This window comes from Chroicocephalus ridibundus, chromosome 1, assembly GCF_963924245.1.
Source record: "Chroicocephalus ridibundus chromosome 1, bChrRid1.1, whole genome shotgun sequence".
Classification (NCBI taxonomy): Eukaryota; Metazoa; Chordata; class Aves; order Charadriiformes; family Laridae; genus Chroicocephalus; species Chroicocephalus ridibundus.
Genome location: NC_086284.1, coordinates 187,190,524 through 187,215,858, shown reverse-complemented (window position 1 = coordinate 187,215,858; position 25,335 = coordinate 187,190,524). Strand labels below are relative to the sequence as shown.

At 40.4% G+C, this 25,335-nt stretch overlaps 1 protein-coding gene across 2 annotated transcripts in view; it reads right to left on the bottom strand.

Annotated features, from left to right (window-relative positions):
* Positions 1–25,335, bottom strand: part of NELL2 (neural EGFL like 2) — a 156,635-nt gene that overhangs the window by 66,573 nt on the left and 64,727 nt on the right. For both annotated transcript variants that reach the window (XM_063323106.1, XM_063323107.1), the window contains exons 10-13: positions 24,906–24,997; positions 22,008–22,110; positions 18,848–18,976; positions 4,066–4,191 (exon numbers count right to left, since the gene is read on the bottom strand). In XM_063323106.1, the coding sequence (XP_063179176.1) occupies positions 4,066–4,191; positions 18,848–18,976; positions 22,008–22,110; positions 24,906–24,997 (450 nt within the window). The remainder of the gene's footprint in view (positions 1–4,065; positions 4,192–18,847; positions 18,977–22,007; positions 22,111–24,905; positions 24,998–25,335) is intronic.

Here is a 25,335-nt window from a genome sequence, read left to right as displayed (position 1 = left end):
AATTACATAAAACAATGGTATGAACACAAACACATTTTACATATCAGTGTTGGATTTGGTTTTAAAATACCATTTATTTTAGAGACATCTTTCTCACTTTTCATTTTTGCCAGCTGCAAACACCAGGTTTTTGTACAGACTATGGAATACATCAACTATTCTGTGCAGCTGCTACAACAAATCCGATTATTAGAACAAAAAAGAAACTCGGAAAACCCAGAAAATTCTGTTAAGGACAGTGCACAGCCTTATTTTCACAGACATGCCAAGTTAAACAGGGTACTCTTCACAAAACCTTTCAATAATATCTCCTTAATTTGCAGAGCTCGGTCTCTTTGGTCTATCATGATTGCTTTTCTCCTTACTGTCCTGCTTTTCTGCCAGATAAAAAGGCTTGGTTTATGCCCTTAACTTCAAGAAATAGCACTGTCATGACAAGAAAATTGAGCTTAAGCAAAATAATTCCCAGCTGCAGTGAATGAGCTCGTAACGCACAGTGAGTTGGTATCTAGATTCTCAAAGTGCAAAGATTTCTACTTGCTGCTTTCTATAATCATAAAATTGATGGACTTAAATAGAGCAAATGCAAGGTTGGCTGAGGCAGGTTGAGATCCCTAACACGCTTTACTGGCTTGATTCTCTAAAGAAAACATATTTGGAAAATACTTTCCCTTCTCAAGTCCTAGATATCATTTGTTTAGCTGAATGTCATTAAGGCTCCACTTAAATTAAAAACAAACACACAAACAAACAAAAAAAAAGAAAATAAAGGGAAATATAAGGAGTTTTTCTTGTAAACTACTTGCTTTAAAATACCATAGTATGCTGTAAGAGAAAATCAGGCTTATGAAAAGTCATCTGTACCCCAGCATAAGAGCCCAGATTAAACCTGTTGGTCTGTCTGCAGGACAGCAAAGTCTCTTAGATTTGTAACTGGGCAAATGGATGCACATGAAAGTCTCTGAAATCAGGAGCTTTAATAGATGGTGAAACCAGCAAAGAGCAAAGAACATGCTGAGGGTTGAAAACCTACAGCAGTCTCATGTACAAACATATACACTTGCCACCTGCTTTAATACAGTGCTATAACGTAAATGCTCTCAATGTCACTCATAGCCTAAAACAAGCACAAAATGCCATTTACTGATCAAAGCATGTGACTTTAAATGTATGCTGTGTTTCCTTCAATTTTAAAAAACATAATTAACCTTTCACTCACTAGTTGTTTGGTGGAAATGTCATGCAAGAGTCTCATAAATCTACCTGCTTCAGTAACTGACCAGTGCCTCCACCAGCGGTGCTCACACTAGCTGTGGAACTGGAGAAAAACTGCAATTATTTTGTGAGATATACACTTAATGATGTTAAGTTGCCATTCGGGGAAATTCTACCACCCAACAGGCACTGCATCCTCTTGGTTGCCTCTCAGTACCAAAAATCCACTATAATTTAACTCCAGGAAAAACTCCAGGTCCCAAATGACAGTGAGCGGCATTGCTCAGACATACAGAAAGTCACTGCATGACTTATAGTTCATCTGGCCCAGCGAGTCTTAAGATTGAAATCTTACAAAACTATTTCAGCTACTTCACTTCCTTTTGCATTAACTTTTCCCAGCTTGACCAAGGGAAAGGTGGAAAAGAAATCATTCATTTTGTCACCCATCAGGCTGATTTCAGAGGAAACTATTATTTCAAATGTGGAGCCAAACTCAGTTTGGAATGTGAGATCCCCAATGGATTTCCAGCAAGTTTTACACCAGTTTGACTGTCCAGAGCTCTTGAACCACACTGCATTTCACAACAGTACGTTGCAGCAAATATGAGGAACGCAATGTGCGGAGTACCAAGAAATACCTTTATTATATTTATAGGCACCAAATGCTCCTGTGAAGTTGTTTGCGATGGTTTACCATCTGCAGAGTTCAATCAGAACAGCAAGTTAAGGAAAGCAAAGCGGAAAAAGTATCACAGTGATTTAGATAAAAGTCAGTCCTAAAATAATCCAACATTCATGCTTGGTAGGTAGTAAAACAATTACTTTACTCAGCTGAGAGTGTGGAAACCTGAAAGAGTGATCAGAAACATACTGGTTGCTTCAGAAAGGACCTGCTGCAAGCAGCCTGGAACTTGCTTGTTCAAGAACTGGGCTTACTGCAGTAAAATAGTGCTTGCCAGGGTTTGTGAGAGGAATGTCAAGTCCAGGTAAGACAGTACGCACAAAAATCACACGAATGTGGTTTGAAGTCCATGTCCCTGAGTGCTGCGCATGTTTGGACAAGAAATTTGTGCCGGATTATGAAGAAGCTGTTTCTGTACCAAGACACATCATTGATGCTCAAAAATGCCAAGATATAATGGACTGAATTAAATAAATTTAGAAATTAACTCAACAGTGCTGTCTAAACACCATGAATACTCTCATCCATTTATAGACAGCTTTACTGTTAGATAATACGAACTCCAAGAAAGTTTTACTGAACAAATATATCCTCTTACAGAAAGAGCTAACGCATTCCCCTGTGCACACAAAATTGTGGTACTATTTTGTTCACACACGTTTTTCTTCACTGAGAGAATATGCCACATCTTTGAATCATATTTGCTTTATCTGTCTAGTAGGAAAAACCACATTCCTCCCAGGAACACTTACAGTCAGCCTGGCCGATACAGAAGGCTGTTTGAAATGTTCAGTGTTCATTCCATAACCCTAAAATACCTTGCAATAAAAGAAGACTAGAAGACAGAAAGTCAGTATGAACCCAGCACCTCCTCTAGAGGATGCGCTGGCAGCAGAGCAGAAAGGGAAGATATAGAGCTAAGACCGACCGTGTTGTCCAGTGGCTGAAGGCAGGCAGAGCTCCTGCCCTCTGTGGCAGTGTGCTTTTCCCTTTCCCCCCCGCTGGCTCCTGCTCAAGCCATGGCCACCAGCGGGAGTTGTTATGAGTTGCACTTGAACTGTGGGAGATGGCTGGCAACATAACCAAAACACTGTCTGGAGTGGGGACCTAGGTATCTTGTTCCCATGCGAATATGACTATAGGTCAATTCCCTTACTCCATAAATAGCGGACAGCCCAAGAGGCCTTTGAGCTCTCCTGCATGGCAGCGGGCTGCACGACAGGATCTCCCCTTGAGTGGGGACGCTCGCTTAAGGTTCTTCTCCTCGAGGTTGAGAGATTCCTTGCCGCAACAGATTCTTGGTAAGTGACTAATAGCATGCTAAACTTTGAAATCTTAGCTAAGTGATATAAGGATTGAATGCGCATATATAATCCTTTAGACATAAACCGTTACCAAGTCTGGGACGAGGATTGGATCCAGCCACATCTCAACTCCTCTCTGAGACAGAGCTTAGAAAGCAAGGGGGTCCTTTCTGAACCTCGTGACTCAACGGGAGGGTCTCCCTGAGAGCTTGTCTGACCCTGGCCTCTATGCAGTAAATAATCAAGTGTACCTTGGCATCGAATCTCGTAAAACACTGTCACATTCACTACTAACTTTGTTGAATCACTGTTTTATGTTAATAAACATTTCACTACTCTCTTACAAGTGAAGTTATTCACTCCGCCCGCGACACCCTCCGAACTCAGGATTCAGCTGGGGAACCTCCCCAGGGCAGGAGAATTATAAACGAGGAAACAGACACTTCTAATATTCAGCAAATTTAACTCCATCAAAAGCTTGCAGAAGAGTCATTATACTCCAAGTGAAGTTGTACTGGTATGCCACAGGGAAACCGAGTAAACCACACCACTATTTTTGCTCTCTTATTTTTCCCTTCTCCTCCTCCCTTCACCTTTTCTATCAGCACCCAAAGCCATGCAGACCTATAAGACATCCAGACTGCCTTACAATTTCAGGCAAATGATACAACATACACATAATCTGTAAAATGCACTAGCTTTTCTGCACTGTAACCTTGGAATTATTTTGGTGTTTTATTCTGTTTAACATTTCATGTAGACATTTTGTGACCCTAACAAAGATGAACGTTGGAAGAATCATAACAGTGCTCCTAAATACCATCATCCTGTTATTTCCGTTCACGAATACGCAGCTCTTACCTGTACAGGAATAATCATCAATGCGTATATATCCTGTTTTGCAGATGCACATAAAGGATCCTGGTGTATTTACACACATGGTATTCTCACGACAGTAATGCCGGCCTTCAGCACACTCATCAATATCTGTGAATAAGGCAAAGAGGAACACAAGTCAAATTCAGTGGTGTTCTTTACAACATCTTGATACACCGCTACTCACTTCCATCAGTAGTGGGTTAAACTAAAAAGTTACTTGAGCAGCAATGCATTTCGGAAAGATTCTTGGCTTTCTCCTTTAAAACAACTGCTTGAAGTGTTGAAATAAGAGAAGCAGCATGAGCCTTCTGTGAACAGCTGTTAGTGGAGTTACAAAGAAGATGACATTGGCTTATATCTTTCCTTTTGAAGTGCCTATGATGTTATTGCTATGACTTAAATAAGAGCAAAAAAAAAATAACTGGGGTCCCATAAAGCAGACCAACTGCTTCAGCCCCGCAATGTCATCCATCACTGTACCTGTACAGTCACTGCAGTCATCAGTATAGAAACACACTACTGTATGCATTCTGTTTGCCTTTGATCTAACAGGTATTGTTGTTTGGGAAAGAACTGTAAGGAACATGGTAAGCTCTGAAAAAGCACCAGAACTTACACAAGTTGTTCTTAGAACTATAAAGTATCAGTACTAAAATCAGTATTAAAATCAGTAATTTTAATATACATATACATATGTATATATATACACACATATATACATATACAGACACATATACATATGTGTGTGTATATATACACATATACATATATACCCATGTATCTGTATTTATACATACCTACATACGTATGTATATAGATACATATACACACATCAACTTGAAAGAATCTGGTTTATATAAAGACCTTCTCTGATAGAAAAAACTGCAACTTGGTAAAATACCTGTTGGGGTGGAATACCTGCTGCAGTATTAAGGTCTAGAGCAAACTCCAGACATAAATCACTGCAGGCATGGACTTCAAAACCTGATCGGTTCTGGTACTCCCTTGGGCTGCAAAATTAGGTGGATTTCTTGTAGCAGGTTATACTACAGTGGTAAGACAGACAAAGCACCACAAATTACAAAAAAAACCCCTTCTGCACACAATTATTATGCTGCGAAGAAGAAAAGCTATATTAATTTGGAGGCGATTAGTAGCACACTGTTGCTATAATGCTAATGATAAAGACAGCATTACTGAGATGCTCTGTATGTGGTTATGTTGTCACGCAATGTGTCACTGAACCTTGCTACAGAAGTGTGTTAAAAATCAAAGGGGTGGATTGTTGGCTTGTTTTTTTTTCCTGCTCATCAGTTTTGATTTCCTCCCTGTTTTCAATGATGTTTACAGCTTTCAGAGTTAAATATAAAATCTCTGGATGGAAAACAGTGTTGTGTTCCAGAGTTTGACGATAGTTCAAAACAACAGACTGGGTATAAAAACTCAAATCAGGGTTGACTTCCTAATGCTGTGATGCTAAATGTCAACAGTGTTAACTGCCGTACTTTACTCCTGTTTAGGTCGTATGCCTATCCCCCAATTCTTCCTGGTCTTCCCAGGATCTTTAAATCGGTAGGTACTCATCAACTGCACTCACTGCCTGCTTTTTTTCCCCCCCTTTATATTCCCAGAAGAAAATTTGCCTTCCGGTACAAACCAACGCAACACACTGATACAGTGATTCTGTAGTCATTTCCTAGTTTCATTCAGTTTTGAAAAAAACTTCTGTTTTCCCCAGTTTCTCTGCCCAGTGCAACTGTTCTGCTGGATTCTGCCGGAGAAGCTGGAGGTTGTGAATGCTCAGGGTGGGAAGCCTAGCCTGCTTTGCACAAATTCAGTTCCTAACAGCTTCACAGCGAATATATTTCAGCTGGTTTCCTTCCCTTCCTTTCCCTGTAAGATCTGCAGGCATGGCAGAATCATACCTCGATTAGGGTGTTGGTTTGGAAATGCTAATTTTGTAATTTTCATGGACGTACACAAATAAATGAATATTTACAGTGAGCACCGTGAGCACACTAAGGCTCAAAACACATTTTGGGAAAGTCACCCAGGAAAGCAAAAAAAAGAAAAGTGAAGCTATCACAAGACTACTGCAAAGGCGGCTGGTTTTGCACGGGAAGTGGAAAATGGCACAGATCTCCTGACGTACAGATGTTCTGCAGAAACATAAATGCACAGTTGCCAAAACCAGCCAGCAGTTACAACATATGCCTCCGCTACTACCACAAACCATGCAACTTGTGTCTTTCATAATTCCAGTTCACTACTCCATATTAAATTAATAGTGTTGATTTGTATTTAAGTAACAACATCAGTCTTCGAGTAATTACAGGCCTTATGTTCTTGGCGCCAACAGACTGCCTAGGAGCTGGCTTTGGCACTCTCAGAAAATTCTACTTAAATCCAAAGCCTCAACAACATTAAATAGAATTTTCTAAAAAGTATATTAATGATTGCTTTGGCAGGTCAATAGCCACAGGAGACCCAAAACACTAATGTTTTTCATTTTGCAGTGAAAAACTTAAAGCCAGAGCTACTTTGATTCAAGCGTCCTGATTTAGAAGTGTTCTAAATAATAGCTTTCCATTTGCCAACATATCACATATGGAGGTTTTGCAAAATGTTTTATTTGTAATTGCCTTTATTTCAAAACCTTGCTTGTTCAATTGTTACCAAAAAAAACCCACCCATAGCTGATCAGGTTAACTTTGGATTGAAGTGTTTCATGTGAATAAATCTGATTTTTTTTTTTCCAACTGATTTGCAAAGATATTGTCCACATTTTTTAAACGCTCACTGGAAAACAAAATTCTTTCCCACCCAGCTCTCTAGAAAGCCTAAAGAATGCAAAGGAAATAAATTGATTATTATTGCTACTATCATATTATTATATTAGATTGATACCTAAAGATGCTAATCAAGTGTCAAAACTCCATTGCCTACACCATGGACGCATGGCTGATAAGAAGCTGCTTTTACAAATTGTTTGCAACTTTAGCGCTAAATTACATTGTCACTGGACACAAAAGATAAATAATATGAAAATGATACAGTTATAGTCGAATGACAACTAGTCGCACAGAGATTGACCACACTAAAAACATGCGATTCCATTACCTCTTTAGCACTGCATATGCAAGCTTCGTATACATTAGGTTAAGGTATTACAGATTAAGGAGGACTGAATCGGGGCAGGGAAAGAGCCCAACATCTGTTCTCTTTCCAAGCTACCAAAATAAAAGCCTTTTCATCCCGCTTACTGGTTGAAACACTGGTGTAGCCTTTTATTCACCTTTAGACACAAATGCACTAAGTACAACAGAAAACCTGATGCATTTCAACGTCCAAGAAAGCCTACAACATTTATCTTAATTTTCCCCTGCCAAAAAGGCTAGTTAGCATATTAATGCACATTAATGTCTTACTGTTTAGCCAGTAAGTTGCTGAAGTCAGTTAGTTCAATAGGATGAATGTGCCACTCCAATGGCTCTACACACTCAACAATAAAGACTTGTGTGCTTGAAGTCTGTGGTGTGATGCTGAGCCACCAGCTGTGATGTACTGACAACAATGTAGTCATGGAGATCATCAACCTGCTCTGTTCCCAATGGAACAGATAAAAGAGGCATCTCTGGGAAAATTGGTTAGTGCTAAAGTGTTTGGAATCTGCACTTCAATGATTTATTTATACTTGCAAAAACATCAAACCCAAAAAAAAATCATCTGTCTTTATCCCCCAAGCACTCAGAAAAATTTATGCAAAATATATAACCCAGGAATAGTTTCCCTGTGTCCCTTCCTCCTGTACCCTAATGGGTTTGCTTCCCCAGAGTGAAATTCCCAGTTATGTTTTACAATTCCATTAATAAGAAGAGAACTTGACCTGTAATCTATAAATCATTGTTGACCAAAGCCTCACGCTAACAAAGCTTCTTCTTAGGCCTCACTATCCATCATTGCCTTTATCCACCACAAAAGCCTGCCAGAACAAATGAGCCTGGTACTAAGTCAGTAAATCTGGGCTGTAAAGAGAGAAGGCTACTTCCAGAATTGAGTATCCTTTATAGATAGTATCCTGCCTCCGGCCATTTCCTTTAAAACTCAATGGTATCTAGCATAAGTGATCTCCCTGGTCACACTTACAGAGGTATATGGTAGGCAGGGAGATGCTCTTGCAGGATTTTTGCAACAAATAATATTAAGGACCTAGGAAGAGAGCAAACAGGAGCACAAAAAGCTTTATTTATAAAAATTTCTTTCATAAGTGCATCAAAAATTACTCTGAACTCAAGAGCAGAATAGACTGGACCTACAAATTAAAAACAAACAAACAAACAAAACCCCGCCCTTTTCTGTGTTAATGAGAAGTTCTGCCTTCACAGCCCATAAATATGAAGGCCCACATTTACCCGCCGAACAGAGTATTAATGTTTTTCCACCTCTCCCACACAACTTCATCAGCAAACCTCCATCCTGACCTGAAGACTCCACTGCTAAGAGCAAGGGCATCATTTACCCACCATTCCTGCAAGTCTTGGGGCTCTCTGTTGAGAATCCCAAGGATGGATGCCAGTAACAACAGTCACTATAAAGGGCCTTCGAGCCCTTATTTTTATCACTACTGACCTGACTCAAACAGAAATAGACAAGCTGGGAAAGGTTGAGACCTTCTCATCTGGACCCTGACCTAGAAAAAAGGCATCACAACATCAGCAGATGCTACCAAAACAGGAGAGTGAAGAGTGACCAGTCACAGATACCACTACCAGGGAAAGGGATTAACATGGATTTAAAACCCAACACAACCTGTCCTGCACCCTGGACAGGGTCGCAAAGGAAAAAAAGTTTTGTCCTTTTTCTTCTTCTTTGTCTTCCCTCCAACAACAATAGTCCTTCTTTTCCCATTTTCTACCTCTGGCATCAAACTTCTCTGCTGTTTTCCTCCCTCACCTCTTTCTACCTGATTAAGTTCACTCCTGTCTCCAGATCTCGCTCACCTTGTCTCTCCTCCTGCCTTCAACCCATCCCCTCACCAGCTCCTCCTCCTTAAAAGAGAAAAGATAGCCCATAGCTTCCATAACTTTGAAGGAAGCTCCCACCAGCTCACCCACCTGTAAAAGTACTGGGTTTTTTTCTTTTCACCGTCAAACACACTAACTCATCCTCAAACTCTTCCTTCCAACTTGCTCGAGTGTTTAGTACATTAAAACTTCCCAGTCCATTGCTACAATAAAAATGCTCTTAGTAGGGTCTCTCACACTTCCCCTAACTGTGTTTCCCAGCTCCTGTTCTCTCCAGACTCCCTTCACTTTCAGCTACAACCTGGTTTCAGTATCTCGCATGCTTTGGTTTTCACACCACTATGCTCCTCTACGTCTCTTCTTGTATATACCCTTTCTCACCCACTAAGAGGACAAAAAACGTCAGGGCTCTGGCACAGCCCTTGCTCCTTCTCGTCCCACTACTCTTTCTAGGCTCTCCATCACCAGCCAAGCCAACGGTTTAACTACTGCTGTTACTCCTGTCAGTCACAAACTGATAACTGCGCTCACTTTTCCTTTGCTCTACCAAACCCAGTGTGGCATTTTTTTTCCAAGTGACACATTCCAAAAAGGATATTAACATCAACTTCAATCAAAGTTGTGTATTTTTTCACTACCTCCCCTGTTATTTATCACAGCTGACTGCACCACCATAGCTGTCATCACTCTCACCCTCTGAGATAATCTTTGACTTTTTCTCCTCTCTCTCTCTCTCTCTCTATATATATATATATATATGTGTAGCCCTGAGCCTTTGGTGTTACCAACAGGCAGTAAAAGGCGTAACTCCAACAGCAAGACTACCAAGTGGCCACACATATATGATTTACCTCTGAAACTGTGTGGTTTTTTGTTGTTGGAGTTTTTTGTTATTTTTATTTTTGCCTGCCTTTCTGCAGTTGTGCACCTCTCCTCCTCTCCTCCCCCAAAAGAGTAAAGCACTAAAACCTAAGAAATCACAACCTAACTAACCTCATGAGCCAACTCCAGGAAACATAACCCATGTATTGAGATAAAACATACAAAAATAACCTCAAGCTTACAGAAAGACCAAGCATAAAAAATAAAATAACCTTCCACCATTCCCAGCTTGCTGCTCCCATCAGAGAACCTTGGCTGCTGACAACTATCACTGGAGCAACGCACAGGGAGGGTAAGAGGAAACGGGCAACTGCTTGTGCCTATTGATTTTATTGAATTATTAATGGAACTTAAGAGAAACTGCGTGAGTTGGATTATAAGTGTTATCACTGTTGTAACTGAACTAATAAGAGGTTGTTATATTTTGACTAGCCTGCTCAAGCATCAAGTAGACTAAAAATGAATTTGAATTATTGGATCACCACACAAGGTGTGTTCTTTCCTTGCCCACAATTAAACTAGATAGATAACACATACGCACATTGTACATATTTCGGTGCCTTCCCCTTCACGTTATTTTAAATCTCTGTTCTTTGCTTAAGTTCATGATTTCTCTGTCCATCTCCTGCAGCTTGAGAGGGAGCTACTAGGACAGAAAATGCTCATACAATAAAGGCAAAGTCACTCAAGGTCTACATTCCTTGACAGAGGCTCTCTACAGCTTTGAAACGACACAATACAACATTACAGAATTTCAGAAATACCATTTTTAACAGTACAAAGAGTTGTTTTTATTTCAACTTGCCCCAGTTTTTGGAAAGGAAGACAGACTGTTGAGATAAAACCGTCCTTGTTAAACATGCAGTAGGAGATATTGTTCAACAGCTACCTGTTTCTTGGAAGAAAATGAAATCTTCATCTCTGTCTCATGAAAACATCGCTGGACTCCACATACATTATGTAGTTTAAAAAATATATATCACACAGGAAATTTTGGAAAACAAATATTGTCTGCCATCATGTAATGTTTTACTTGGCAAACTGCAACTTCTTACTGTTTAATATCTTATAATTAATTCATATGGTAGTGTATACACGATAAAACAAGTAATTATATATAGTTATGTGTCAGACATGAAAGCATCCTGGGGGGGCCTTTCCTTAGGCACCAAATAAATAGTCTGATGTAGCTGCATACTGAGAATAAAAAGGATGCTGTATATGATTAATTAGTGAATTCCAAATATAAGAACAACTTACTGAGACTCCAGTTCATGATCCATCCCCCTTCAGCACTGCACTTGGTTAGAAATAGGTCTTTAAATTTGAATTGCAAAATAATCTTTTTCTTTTTTTTTTTTTTAAAGTATGACAGCTTCTCATCATTTTGAACTGTGAATGTCAGGAATTTAGGAATACTTTCCACTCTTAGTGTTTTTGTTTTCCCCTACTTTAAAAGGGGAATAAGGAGCGTTACTATTTTTATACAGAAACTACAAATATATATCAGATTCATCTCAGAAGAGGCAGCACAGATTGTACTGCATGTGTGTATTTTAAAACTCCTCGTTGGAAGACGGATGCACATGTAGCAGGATAGTATCTGTAGGCTGCGGTAAGGCCCCTGTGGATGGGTTAGTCTGTATTTGGGAGTCTGAGGAAGAGACAGACTGGTGGAACCATGCTCTGCCCTCCCTGAGACAGAAACAAGAACAGCCACCAGGAAAAAAAAAAATAAAAAAACCCAAGATCAAGGGGATTCTGTCTCCTCCCCCCACCAGGCTGAGGGCAGTGGGTTAAAGGAAAGGAGTGAATGGAAGCAAGTCCATGCTTGGGGTGCAGGCAAACCCCCTCCTTGCCCATCCCACCTTCCCAGGTGCCTCTGTACAACAGGTATGAGGCTCTGGAGGCCAGTCAATGGATGATGTGAATGATGGTCCATCTATATCAGAGGTGTTGCCAAGGTCAGAAAGGCCTACCCCCTGTACCACAACCACCTCCATGAGGAAGAAGAGACGGGTTACGTAGGTGACTTCCTTCTGAGGGCAACAGAGGGTCCAATACACTGGAAAGACCCTCCTCTTAAGGAAACCTGCTGCCTCGCTGGGGCCTCGGTTATGGACATCACTAGAAACTTCCTAGCCTGGTACAGACCTCGGACTACTACCCATTATCGCTCTTCCATGTGGCTGGTGATAAAGCTGCAACATGTAGTCCAAGGGCTACAAAAGAGACTTCAGGGCCTCGGGACGGTTGGTAAAGGAACCTGGAGCACAGGTTATTTTTTCCTCTCTCCTTCCAGTTGCGGGCAGTGACATTGGAAGAAACAGACGGACCCTGTCTATTGATGCATGGCTCCGTGGCTGGAGACTCCTGGGGTGCACGGAGGATAACTTCTCAAGCCAGATAACAGCCCTACCAGAGGGGATGCAATACTGCACCTGTTGGTCACCAACACAAGTGAGCTAATCAGTGACATCAAGACTGGAGGCAGCCTGGGCTGCAGTTATCATGCACTCTTGCAGTTTACAGTCCTAAGGAATATGGATCAGGTGAAGAGCAAACTCAGGACCCTGAATTTCAGGAAAGCAAATTTCCAGCTCTTCACAGAGTTAGTCAACAGGAACCCCTGGGAAACTGCCCTCAGGGACAAGGAAGCAGAACAGAGCTGGCAGATCTTTAAGGATCTGGAGAAAGGAAAAGAAGAACAAAATGAAGGCTTTAGTTTCTTTTCTCTTTTGCTTTGAGGTTGCCGTTTTAAGCAATTTGTATGAAAACTTCCACCTTAATTTGCTGGTGGAAAAGGGCTGCTCTCAGTACAATAAAGCATCTCCTTACCAGACACTGCTAACACAGAACACTTTAAAAGCGTTTCCAAGAGGCTCTCTTTTTATGATTAGTTTCAGCTTTTTTTTAATTGCAATACCATCACTGTCAGTCCTGGCTATGGGTGGATGATAGAATCAGTCGGAACATCCTTCCTGCAGAAGTAATTAAAATCAAGTAACACTGAATCACAGCCTGCAATTTGCACATGTACAACCCATTCCACTGCTACAGGCAGTGGGACTATCTGTACCCCAGTATGCACCACACTTTATGAAATGGTGTCAGGGATACTGCTTGTACACTTTAAGTTAGGAATTTGCTTTATTATCTTCCTGAGTAAGAGCCATGGCAGACAAGAAGGATTTGGCCCACTCTGACACTTTAGAACTGGCCTGATAATTCTTCATATTTAGATTTCTCAGTAACATAACGATGGAAATAAGATGACACTTACTGCCTTTGCTGAGAAAAAATATTAATAATTGATAATATATTAATACTGTTTAATATTAATATTTAATTTTAATATTAATAATGTTTAATTACTTTTTAATAGAGATTTGGAAATAACATTCTGTCTTCCTGGAGTGAAAGTTTTTCTTTCTGCTTGATTACTTTAGTTTTTCAAGCCAACCCAAAATGACAAGCTAATGACTCAGATGCTGTCAGTTGATGGAGATGGAAATATTTATTTCTTAGCTATATGTGACACGATTGCCACATCTCACTTAGCAGAAAAAATTACGTATGAAGAGAGAAGCTTGGGTAACCTTCCCAGTTTCACAGTACTGCAGAACTCCTAAGTAAGACTCTCACCCAAAGAATACGGTGCATACCACGAAGACAGCAAAGCTAACAAATAGCCCAATATTGGTTATGAAAGATGCAGAGGACTTAATAGAATATAATATGCTGGGGTTTATCTCCTTTACCAAGGTCTCTATCTTACTTATGTTCTTCTCAGTATTACACTTGCCAAAAGAAAAAATGAGCTGTTGATTACTGCACTTGGACAATATGATGCGACACGTACCCTACCACAATTTGATTATTACTTTTTCTCTTTTCTCTGTGGAAATCAGGCTGGTTCTGAAAATGTACTTTATTTTTGTAATCCAGTAGTTAAAAACAAGATTAACAGTAAGATTAACAGCATATAGTACAAATTAGGTGAGTGAAGAAGTGTAATGTTGTTGTCGTTGAGGAGGAGGGTTGGATAACGCATGAGTATTTTTACCCAAACACAGGGATAAATTAGTAAATCCTTCCAAACAGGATGAGAACACACAACTCTGGGCTAAGGAAAACCTGATGATGTCCAGCCAAATGGCACTTCCAACATGCTTCAGACATCAACTCTGGAAAGAGACAATTCGTCCTGTAAGACTGCTTACTTCCCTCCACTGACAATGATTCAAATCAAGCCAGCTTGCTCAAAAGCAGATTTCTAAACTGAAGACCTTCTTCCCTTGAGGAGCTATCATCAGTAAAGCTGATGCAATTCTCAAATGCAGAATTGCAAATGTAGACACGGTCACTCAGCCTTTGGTCTCATTTCAGCTGCTGCACTTGAAACTGGGACAAACATGGCAACAGCAAAGAAAGTAGGAGACTTACTGAGGAGAAAGGATAAATTAGAATAAAAATGGAAAACAATTTCACAAAAATTAATTTAATGATATTAAATAATCCCAAATTGTTAGAGTAAGTTAGCTAGGTTGGGTACGGTGCAACTAAATACCCAAATATCAGAAAATAAAATAAACGTTATGGTCCACACACACATAAGGTAAACTTTGACCCTGGTCAGCAATTCAGCACCCACCAGCCGCTCACTTGCTCCCCCCTCCAGTGGGATGGAGGGGAGAATCAAAAGAGCGAAAGTGAGAAAAAGCTCAGGAGTTGAGATAAAGACCATTTAATAAGTGAAAAGGGGAACAAAAAGTGACTCAAAGGCAAACACTCTCCAGCTCCCACCAGCAGACTAATGCCTAGCCAGTCTTTGAGCAACAGCCACTTTAGAAAGAGTACTCCCATTTTTACTGCTGAGCATGATGTCGTATGTTCAGGGACATCCCTTTTGTCATCTGGGCTCAGCTGTCCCCGCTGTGTCCCCTCCCAATCTCTTGCCCACCCCCAGCCTACTGGCTGCAGGGGAAGTGAGAAACAGAGACGGCCTTGACACTGTGCGAGCACTCTTCAGCTAAAACATCCTTGTGTTATCAGCACTGTTCTAGTCACAAATCTAAAACACAGCACTACACAGGCTGCTAGAAAGAAAATTAACTCCCAGCCAAAACAAGTACATGATGTAAAACGGCTTCTGCATCAGGCAAAATCCTCTTGATAAAGAAGCAAATAACCTGTTTTTCTCAGAGCATGTTCAGTCCTGGTGCTTACAAAAGATTACTGCATTCTGCCGTCTTCTTTCTTGAGCCTACTCCCCTCTCTATTTAATCAGCAATCCTTGGCAACGCTTCTGAAATGAAATCAGATTTTGCGCGGAGATAGTTGAGCACTCTTATTAAATCAGAAAATCGGACTTCAAGCAGTCCTTCCAAGTGCAGTCTCCAAACGGTACAAGTAACGCCTCCTCCGCAAACACATCTTTTGAAGACCGCCAAAAGTGCACGACATGGTGCACAAAAACAGCTTAGGTTCAAGGATCTGAGAAGAACACCTAAAGGTGCCACCAAGCAGACTATCTGCAAACCCACCTTATTTGAAATATGAGTCTATTTCACTCCTCTAGATGCATCAGAATATCTTGATATTCGAGAGTCACAAACTTTATCTTTAAAAACTTTTTCAGCATAACTCCAGCACCACAATGTAGTAGACATTGAACACTATTTGAAATATATCCCAGAGGGCGATCATCAGTTTGAGAGCACTGCAGGTGTTGCTTTGGGAAAAACTAATTACACTTCATCAGAACATCTGCTTTTGTAAAACGCCGATGGCGGGTGGGCTATACACCAAGGATGCTATATTCGAAAGCACTTACACCTGGGCAGCAGAGCATAATCCATACCCAACCTGCCCACAAGGTATTTCAAACTGCATAATAACCTGCGACAAAAAATAGATTTCGGAATACTTGGAATGAGGCTTACAGCATGTAAATGAAGAAATCCCAATCCTTTAAGTATTGCTTTAAACAGTCCCCCAAGGGAAAGCTAAATGTGACATAAATATTAACAAATATTATTATTATAGAACAGAAAGGTATCCACCATAACAGTATCTAGAGACATCACACAGCTTTGGAAAAACACCAATTCTTTCTAGGACAGAAGCCAAACCCTTCCATCATTCAGATGAAATTTATGCAGCTTTTCCATACCCACAATGAAACCAGCTTTGAATACTTTTATTTTTGTTCTTCTACCTTAAGGAGAAGTTCTGCCAATGGAAGCATCATTACTTCTGTTTATTCTTTGAATTTTGACAGTGCTGAGGCACAAATCAGGATTGTATTTAGTGAAGGTCGGCTCTAACACGGAATCAATGACATCCAATTTTGCAGCATAGCTGAAGTTTGTGAAGTGAGAACACAGAAACAGCTATCATGCCCGTGGGCTCCAGCCAGTACAAAAAGCCTTCTCTGAAAGGCTTTGTATTAAGTCGACATTTCTACACTTGGCATTGCTCGTAATTAAGGCCACAATAATGGCACAGTGAAGAAAGGGTATGTGCTGAGAAAGGGAGGTTTCACCCTCCCTATGGAAAGGTTTCGGCCTTTCAAGATGAGGGACAGGACTCTGAAAAGACTTGGTGTCACGCTATTGCTATTGCGCCGTTTAGCTATTACATTGTTTAATATTAAAGGTAACAGTCTCCTTCCAGAAAGAAAAAGCTCAGTGCTCAGAAACAATACAATACTAAAAACACAACTCTGAAGAAACATGGGTATTTCAGTCCCCTGGCCCCTTCTCTTCTACAAAAGCAATCCTGAAGTTGCAATCTGTAACCTTATCTCCCCTCCTTCCAGCACATGCCCTGCAGACTCGCTCAGGGATGACCAGCCAAGGCCAGTCCTAGACTCGTGTACCAAGTGTGTGGTGCCTACACTGCAGCCACAGTACAGAACTCGCAGGGAAGCTGGGCTGCTTTGCCTGCTGAGTTAGCTTTGCCCTTGGCTGGGAGAACCTCATCTGGCAGGGACCCAATCTCATGAGCTTTGCTCAGGCAGGTGCATCCTCCAAATGGGACTTACTCCCGCTATCTTCAATGTGAGCAAGTGTTCCTGGATCAGGCCCTAAATCATACATATTATTAAGAGAGAATTTAATGCATCCAAACATAGTAGTACAATTATTAAATAACGTGCCCCAACCTTTTATTCATTTTATTTTGAAAGCACTTAAGTGGATTGATAATTACCACCCAGAAACAACGTCATCTGCCATTACAGAAGCAATTGGGCCAAGAAAGCTCAAAAAATCATCACACTGAATTCAGGTACTGCACAAACTGGTTTACCAGTTATAATACCAAAGCATCAGTCTCATATATGATAATCTACTGTGTCCTCATCTAAACATTTCCCCACCAATGCTGATCAAAACGCTTCTTTTGTTTTTTGCTTATGCAATGCCTGTCAAGTTCCACACTTAATAACAGACTCTAATTTGAGCGATGTGGAGATCATGAAGAGAGCATAACTTGTTTTTCTGCTTTCACTCAGCAGACTAACAAAAGATGCTTCTTAAAGCACCTGATTTCACCATTAACTCCACTGCTCCAGTGACCCCCTTGAAAAGGAAATGGCTGGTGAGTTCCCAGAAACGCAGATCCGCAGCCTAAGCCTCGGCATAGTCTCCAGGGACTATGGGATAAAAAGTGGTTGATGCTGCAACAGAGAACAAGCTACACAGCAGGTCCTGATGTCAGACGTCTGCTGGGACGTGATGAGGGGCAAGGGATTTGTTTCTGCATGATTTTTAGTTCTACTTCTCAAAACGGGCTTCCATCAGAAGGCTTACCGTAAACATTAAGCAGAGAGGTATGCGAAGCTGATTAATTACATACTCCTTTCTCCAAAACAGTCATGAATTCTCAAATCTAAATCTACAGATGAGCATTCCCACTGACGTTAATGCAGCTGCTAACTCAGGTAAGCTGCAGGCATTAACCTTTGCAGAGTTCAGCCAAAGGAACAGTCATAAAAGGCCTTTATTCATTCCATTTAATTGTGCATCGCCAGACAACAATCCAGGTATTAGGTGGCAGAGTACCTTAGACTCCACTCACAGATGCTTAACTTTCAATTTGTCAGGCTAAATCTGAACCAAACTGCTTATTAGTCAAAGGTCATCCTGCTGCCGACGCTTAAGCTTTATGATAAGGATGGCCTGACAGCACACTAGGATTATGTGTTTGCAGAATCAGGGTCTTCATGAGGAAGAGCAACAGTTAGCAGAGGAGCTAAGAGATCGTGCAGAGGACTTTGGCTCTCGCTGCTGGAGTATGGATGGGGTTTTTTTCACAGGATTATGCTAGGCTGTAAAGAAACAAATTACAGCGGCTTCTCTGCTGATTAAGTAGCTTGTTGCTCCCTGATACCAAAAGAGCAGCTCAAATAATAAATCATTACTCGGTATAATTAACAATACTAGTGCCTAGTCTATAGCATTTACTTACTTCCTGGGGAGAGAGAATGGGAACAGGCAGCAGTGAAGAGAGAAACTAAATGTTATACTAATATGTTATTCAAATGGTTGACTTTTAGATTGCCTGAACGCCTGAATACCATGAAAAAAAAAGGAAAACTTTCCCATGGAAGCATGTTTCAAATTCAAGACCTCAGCCATACTATACTAAATTGCCACTTCGACGCTGATCAGATTTTTTTATTATTTTTTTTTTAAGAACTTAATTAGAGAGATAATTATTTTAGTTTATTAATATGCTGCATATCTACTTCATTGCATTTAATAGTCCTATCCCTTTGACAACTCATGAATCAATACATTCATCCCACAGCAATTTATACAGTGGAGCTAAACATCTACACAAGGCGTTACCTTCACAGTAGGCATTGTCCTCCCGAAGGGCTCGGAAGCCATCTCGGCAGCTACAGACAGCTCTGTCATCCAGGTTCCGGCAGACAGAATGCTCCATACAGTTATGTCCTTCAGTGCAAAAGTCATGGCCTGTACAGAAACAAGTATGATTGAGGGTTAAAAAGAATCCAGGGATTATAAAACATCCCTGTCACAGACAGTCCTTCCTTTTTTTCAGTTAGGTCAAAGAATACCTTGCTATTGTCTGTGAGATATAGACAAATAAATTGTACCAAGCACGAAACGGATGAAAGGAGTAGGAAAGACCACAAGAACAGACTGTCTCTTCAATTCAATTGCAGGTTACGGCATTGATGTAAGGCAGCTGGATAGGAGGCTTGCTTAAATCCCCTTAGAGTCTCCTTGTCATTGTTAAGCACTTTTACAAGACACTTCTTAATTACATTTTTTTTTCATTTTCTTTTTTTTTTTTATTTTGGACATTTATAAAAGAGCTCAATAGCTTAGACACTCAGTGGCTCATTTACTAGTGGTATTACTTTTTTTCTTAGCGCTTTTTCTTCCCAGGTGTACTTATAAAAACCTTCAACATTTAACCAAAAGTCTTTGATTAACATTGACTTGTTTTGCTTTTCTCTTCCTCTTATCTCTTCCTTTCAAGCTCCACTGACTGAATACTCTTCCCTGATTGCATCATCCTTTACATTTCAGAGAAATTTATTTTTAAAATCTCACCTTTTAGCCATCTCTATTTCCTATTTTCCTGGTTTTTCCCTTCCATTTTTCCTGAGTGTGACTGTTTTGCATTGCATCTTAATTACAAATTTCTAAGATTCTGAAGTTCTTTTCCAGGCCTGAAGATGTATATTTAGCCTTTCAACTCTGTAGGGTTTTTTTAAATTCCTTATGTTTGCTCTCATGAAATCTAATACTGCCATGTTGCTGACCACCATTAAATCATCTTTTTTTATGCCGAATTCAAGTTGGTTGTAGTAACTGACTTGAACCTTCTATGATTTCCACATCTGTCTACAAAGGTGTGAAGCTTCTCTCCACTGTTTTTCCAACAACTTCATTCGTTTAAAATTTCTTGCTTTAACTGAAATATCGGACCTGCTCACGCAGCAGTACTTCACTGTTGTTTTTCAATATCTATTTTCGTCTCTCAAAATCTCCCCCAGGAGAACTGGGGAATGTGGGTCAGGCTCAGGGGACCAGGACTGGTGTAACAGCAACAGCTCCAGAACACAAGCTGGAATCAGGCTGCCACACAGCCCTCTTACCAAAAAACAAACAAGTATTTGTTGGAAGTAATGATTATTATTTTTATCACTCCACCTGGCTTCTGTTTCATATTTTGCTATGAAAGGGGTTCTACCCTTAACTTCGCAGAAGCTACGTTAAACGAGCACTTCATGCAGGACAATGGAAGAGAATCTGCTTGGAGGTCAGGTCAGGGAGGTGTTTTGCATTCGGGCAGTTCAGGAACAGTGTGAAGTGACACAAACCAAGCAAAAGAAGACAAAGGAAACCCATAAAGGCAGAATACTTTAGTACTGAGACCCAGTGACATGGTCATGATACAAACATCGCAGACCTACTATGATACAAGAGGAGATATTTTTCTCTCTCTCTTTCTTTTCTGCTATGGATTGTCTCCCTGTAACCTAGAGATACGCATAGATAATGTTAATTAAATATTATCATTCACTGTAGCAACCACAGTGCTGTTATCTAACATAGGACATCAAGAAGCAAAAAGCTCTACATTTTTACTAGTGTTAGAGGGTCTTCAGTACTCACTGATGAGAGCAGAATTGTGTGTGTCAAGGACAACCTCTGGCCATGGGGACGTCTACTCTTTGCCTTTTTGTTGTCTTCCTTGTTGACGCTCCAGTTAATGACAAAGTAATAGTCTTATTTTTTGATTTCCTGGTCTGGACTGGTTTGTATCAGACTTTGGCATTAAATAACTAAGAACACATATGTTATCCAGAAAGAGTAAGGGCTTTTTTACTGATTTTTTGTTTTTCTTAAGATTCTTAACACTTACGTATCAGCTGTATTAATAAACAAAATACATGCTGCTGAAGGCGTACAGCTGCTTTCTGTTTAAAGAATAAGCTCTCCACAGCTCATGAGAGGCCAAGCAAGCATGGTTCAGGTAGGATTCAAAATATTCAGAAAACACTCATCTAACATATATTAAAACTTCCTAGCTATACCAGGCACAAGAAACAGAATTCTTCTCTCTAAGCCACTGAAGATTTTACAGAAAATTATCATTAAAAAATCCTTTTTGACTGCGATAGGCTTCAAGACTTAGCAACTTAAGTTCTTTTCTTCTACTCTCTTATCTCTCTGCTTGATGTCATTAATCGTACCCTTCATGTTTGTGCCAAGTAGCACAGAAACAAGTATAGCTGCACCCTTCACTGAAGCATACCTAAAATCAGCCTGAGTCTAACATCTTTCATGCCAGGTATCAATTTATCATTATTTAGCTACAGACGAAACAGACGTAGCCACTTGAAGATGCAATTGCTCATAGCTTTGAAGATACTGGTATTATGTCCAGATCAAAAGAGTGGGCTCAAGACAAAGAGCACTTTGTGCCCCTCTGCCCTTTGGTAAGGATCAGTCTGGGTGTAACACACAAAGAAGTTATGTTGCATACAAAAATATTCCCCAAAGCTTCTGCTTCTAGATGCAGACTACAACCCCAAACAGGTAAACAAGTTACTCCAGTCTTCAAACGACGGCATGGCACAAACAGCTCTCTGCAAGAGACAGCTCAAAGAATCTCAGAAAGACGCTGGAGAACATGGACATTTCTCCAGTCTCATTTTGTTTGGTCACAGGAAGGGGTGAAGGGTAGAAAATCAATAATTATGTATATGATTTCTTTGATTTTTCACACCCTTTTGGCTAGAACGAAAACCACAAGCGCCAGTAAACATTTCACAGAGTTTACACTATTAGACATTTTACAAACAGTTTTCAGATGTCACGATGCAGATGTTATCTATTTAGCTTCCCAAGACGTATAGTGATTATCATGCGTAGGGGTGTCCTACTCAAAAACATATGAAAAAAGTCTATATAACCTATAAGAACGGAAAATTACACTGAGCTTACATATATCCAGCTATTACCTTACCTTTACAGATTTTGCAGCAGCTGTGAGACAAGGGGATCTGTTGAGATTCTGGGCAGGTCAAAGCTGTACAACTGTCTTTTGGGACACGCTGCATTTTGTGGTTCTGTTAAATTGAGGTAATTGATTAATATTGTGAGAGAAGAAATAAAGATAAATGATAACTTTAGTGGAGTTTTAGCGTTATAATGTACAAACAAGCAACTGCCTATGCCAAATTCCAGGTACCACTGAAAGGACAAAGCAGCATAATAAAAGCATCAAGAACTCCCCTACACACAAACCTCTTCAAGCAAGCAAAAGTGGGGCAACTGCTCTCATTCTTTTCTTGTCTTAGCTGTCAGGCAGCTTGCCTCAAAAGTTGCTCTTGAAATTATGCCTGAAAGAGCAACAATTATTTCTTAAAAACCGAGGCAGCAGACTCCAGAATCAAGGGTCCTCATAATGAATACTCTAAAGCAGCTTGTTATTTATACAGCAAGTAAAATCAAACTTGACCGTTTCTGATCTTAACAGTGTGGTAGCTAACACTGAAGGAAACTGGCACTGATTCCCTATTAGGAAAAGAGAGTGTTTCTCAGCCAAGTTTGGATTAGGCGTCTGGAAATGTCGAATGCCAAGATGGGATCTGAATATCTTCAGGCACTTAGTCCAGGTCACAGGCAACCACTGCAGTATGACCACATGCAATGCCTGCCTTAGCAATCCGGCTACCGCAGATGTACCACCTTTAGGCTCCCTCAGGCCCTAATTAATGTGTCTTGCAGCGCTCTAGTCATGAAGCGGCGAAGACGGAAAACAAGGCAAACAAGAACATGTTCCTCAGAGGCAGCTGCCTTAAAATCAGCAATCATCTGGTTAAAATAGGAGCTCACTGAACTCAGAACCCTGTTATTTCTTCATGCAAGAAAAGTGCCTAAAATCATGCATATGTCATTGCATGTATTATTATTATGGGTCTAGCATCTAATTTTACATCCTCCTTAAGCATGAAATATAAAGACGAAACATGAACACAATGGCCAATATCAAAAATACTGCTCAAACTTTACCCTAAACAATCTTGACAGAGAAACCAACCCTAAGCTGACAATAAAGTAAGGCAAACCAGCCATAGATACATTGTATGCCAGAACAAACAAAACCCAGCAATTCCACAAAATAAAGGAAAAAAAAAAACCTTTGATAGAAATAATATCAATTAGAGTAGTCTGGATTGCAATTAATTCCTTTAAAAATTCTAATTTGGAAAAGAATTTGTCATTCACTTGTTTTATAATATTCAAACAGAAAAGTGCGTGCCTATAGCAAGCACAACTGCAGCAGTCAAACAAAACAAAAAAATGATGTTTAGAATTACATGCAGACAAAAAGAAGTAATTCCCTATATTGCCGTGATACCATCATTATAAGCCTTCAAGCATGAAATTAGCACTTGTGCCACACTTATTAAGCCTCTCTTGAGCTGGAGCCGTTAATTATATCCTTTTATGAGAACTCTGGTAAAAAATAAACTCTGGTTACAAAATAGTGCCCACCTATGACTTTCTAACCGACCAACACAGTTTACAGTAGGTGGATTTTCTGCTCTGAAATATCATTCCCAAGGCTGTTCAGTGGAAGCTGGATGTGCTTCGGTCCTTGAAAAAGTAGCATTTGAATCAGCCAAAGTTGCTGCTTAATGTTTCTACCAGGACAGTCGGGCACCCCACCAGCAAACAAAGATAATCAACAAAATACAGACTAGGACAGCCAGCAGAGGCGTTTTGTTCATACACTATCACATTTGTCAGCTGCAAGAAACACGAGGCAGCATCACATAACTTCTGATGGTTGTTAATTATACCCATTGACTAATCACAGAATTCACATCCCAGGTGTCATGTTGAAAACACAAGCTCACAGTCCTGAAAAGCGTACAACTGAATCCAAAACCATTTCTGGTCGGCTTCTCCTTTCCTTTCTCGAAAGAGTTTCAAAGCACCTACTCCAGGAATTAAGCTCACAAAGACTGAAATCAACAGCGGTAAGACAACGGTCCCCAGTTCTACTTTGTAAAACACGCTTTTTTCATAACTGTATGAAAATGTTTTGAGATTTCCAGACACTGGTCCCATAGGTAGCTGCAGCGTGGCCAGAGGAGGAGTTGCTCCCCTCTTTTTCTGCCCTAGAAATGTGCCCTCAGGTTTTCAACTCTATCCCAGCAGCTCTCTAACCAGAGGGAATTCCTCCCCATCCCTCCCCTGGAGAGGCAACACGGGACCCACTGCAGCACTTTGTGTAATTCTCAACCCGCAGCCGTCCCCGGGGTATATTTTGCCCTTAAAGTGCATTTGTGCCCTGACGAGCAACTCTGCTCATGCAGCAGGACAAGACTGACTCAGCATCGGGTGTGTTCTGTTTACAAATAAAACAATAACTCTACCCACTTTCCACCACTAGAAATACAACCAGACACCTGGTGTGACAGCTCTTTTCCTTCTTTTTCATCCAGCTTTTCCACTAAGAATTATCCTGAATTCCAAATTACGCCCCCATCACGCCCGCGCATCTCTCGCACCTGAGCATGTAATTTTGAACAATAACATTGCACACGTGTCAATGGAAACATACGGCAGTCTGCTGGTCTTTTATTACCGATGATGGAGATGATACCTATGGAGGAAAGAATGCAGCTTGATTGTCAAGCTGCGTAATCAAAGCTTGCAGCTATGGGAAGTAAATTTATTTGCAAAATTTGATGTGTAACTCAGTAAGACCAAATAAACACAAGATCCCTTAGATGCTTTTTCTATTGCCACTTCCTAAGGCAGACCTGTCTGCATCTCAACAGTTTCTTTCATGGGGACTTTGATTTTCTAACATGCAAGAATTTCTTTTTTCCATCAACAGTATTCTTACCTTGCACTCAAACAGAACACAGTCCCCTGAGCTTGAATACACAGTTTCTCTTTGTCCTTCAAAGTAGGTTCTGCCTTCAAATACGCACACCGCTTCAGGAGAAAAGAGAAAAAAAAAAAGGAAAAAAAACACAATGGTTTTGTAAAAAAGTGTTAGTACTCTGCTTATAGAACTGATACATTTTCTTAAAGATTTCAAAACAAAAAGTTTGAATCAGCTGCAAAAGTATTCTAAACCCACCTGTAGGAGTCTGGATATCACAAGGAGAAAAAAAAAAATTAGAGGAGAAAAAGAAACCAAACACGACAGAACCAGAAAAGCACACCTAAGTAGAAGGTGAAGGATGCTGAAGCAATACGGAGCACAGTTAACTACTGAGAGGGCAGAAGAGCCGTGTCTCGGGTGAGGCCGAGGGAGCCATGGCTGCCCG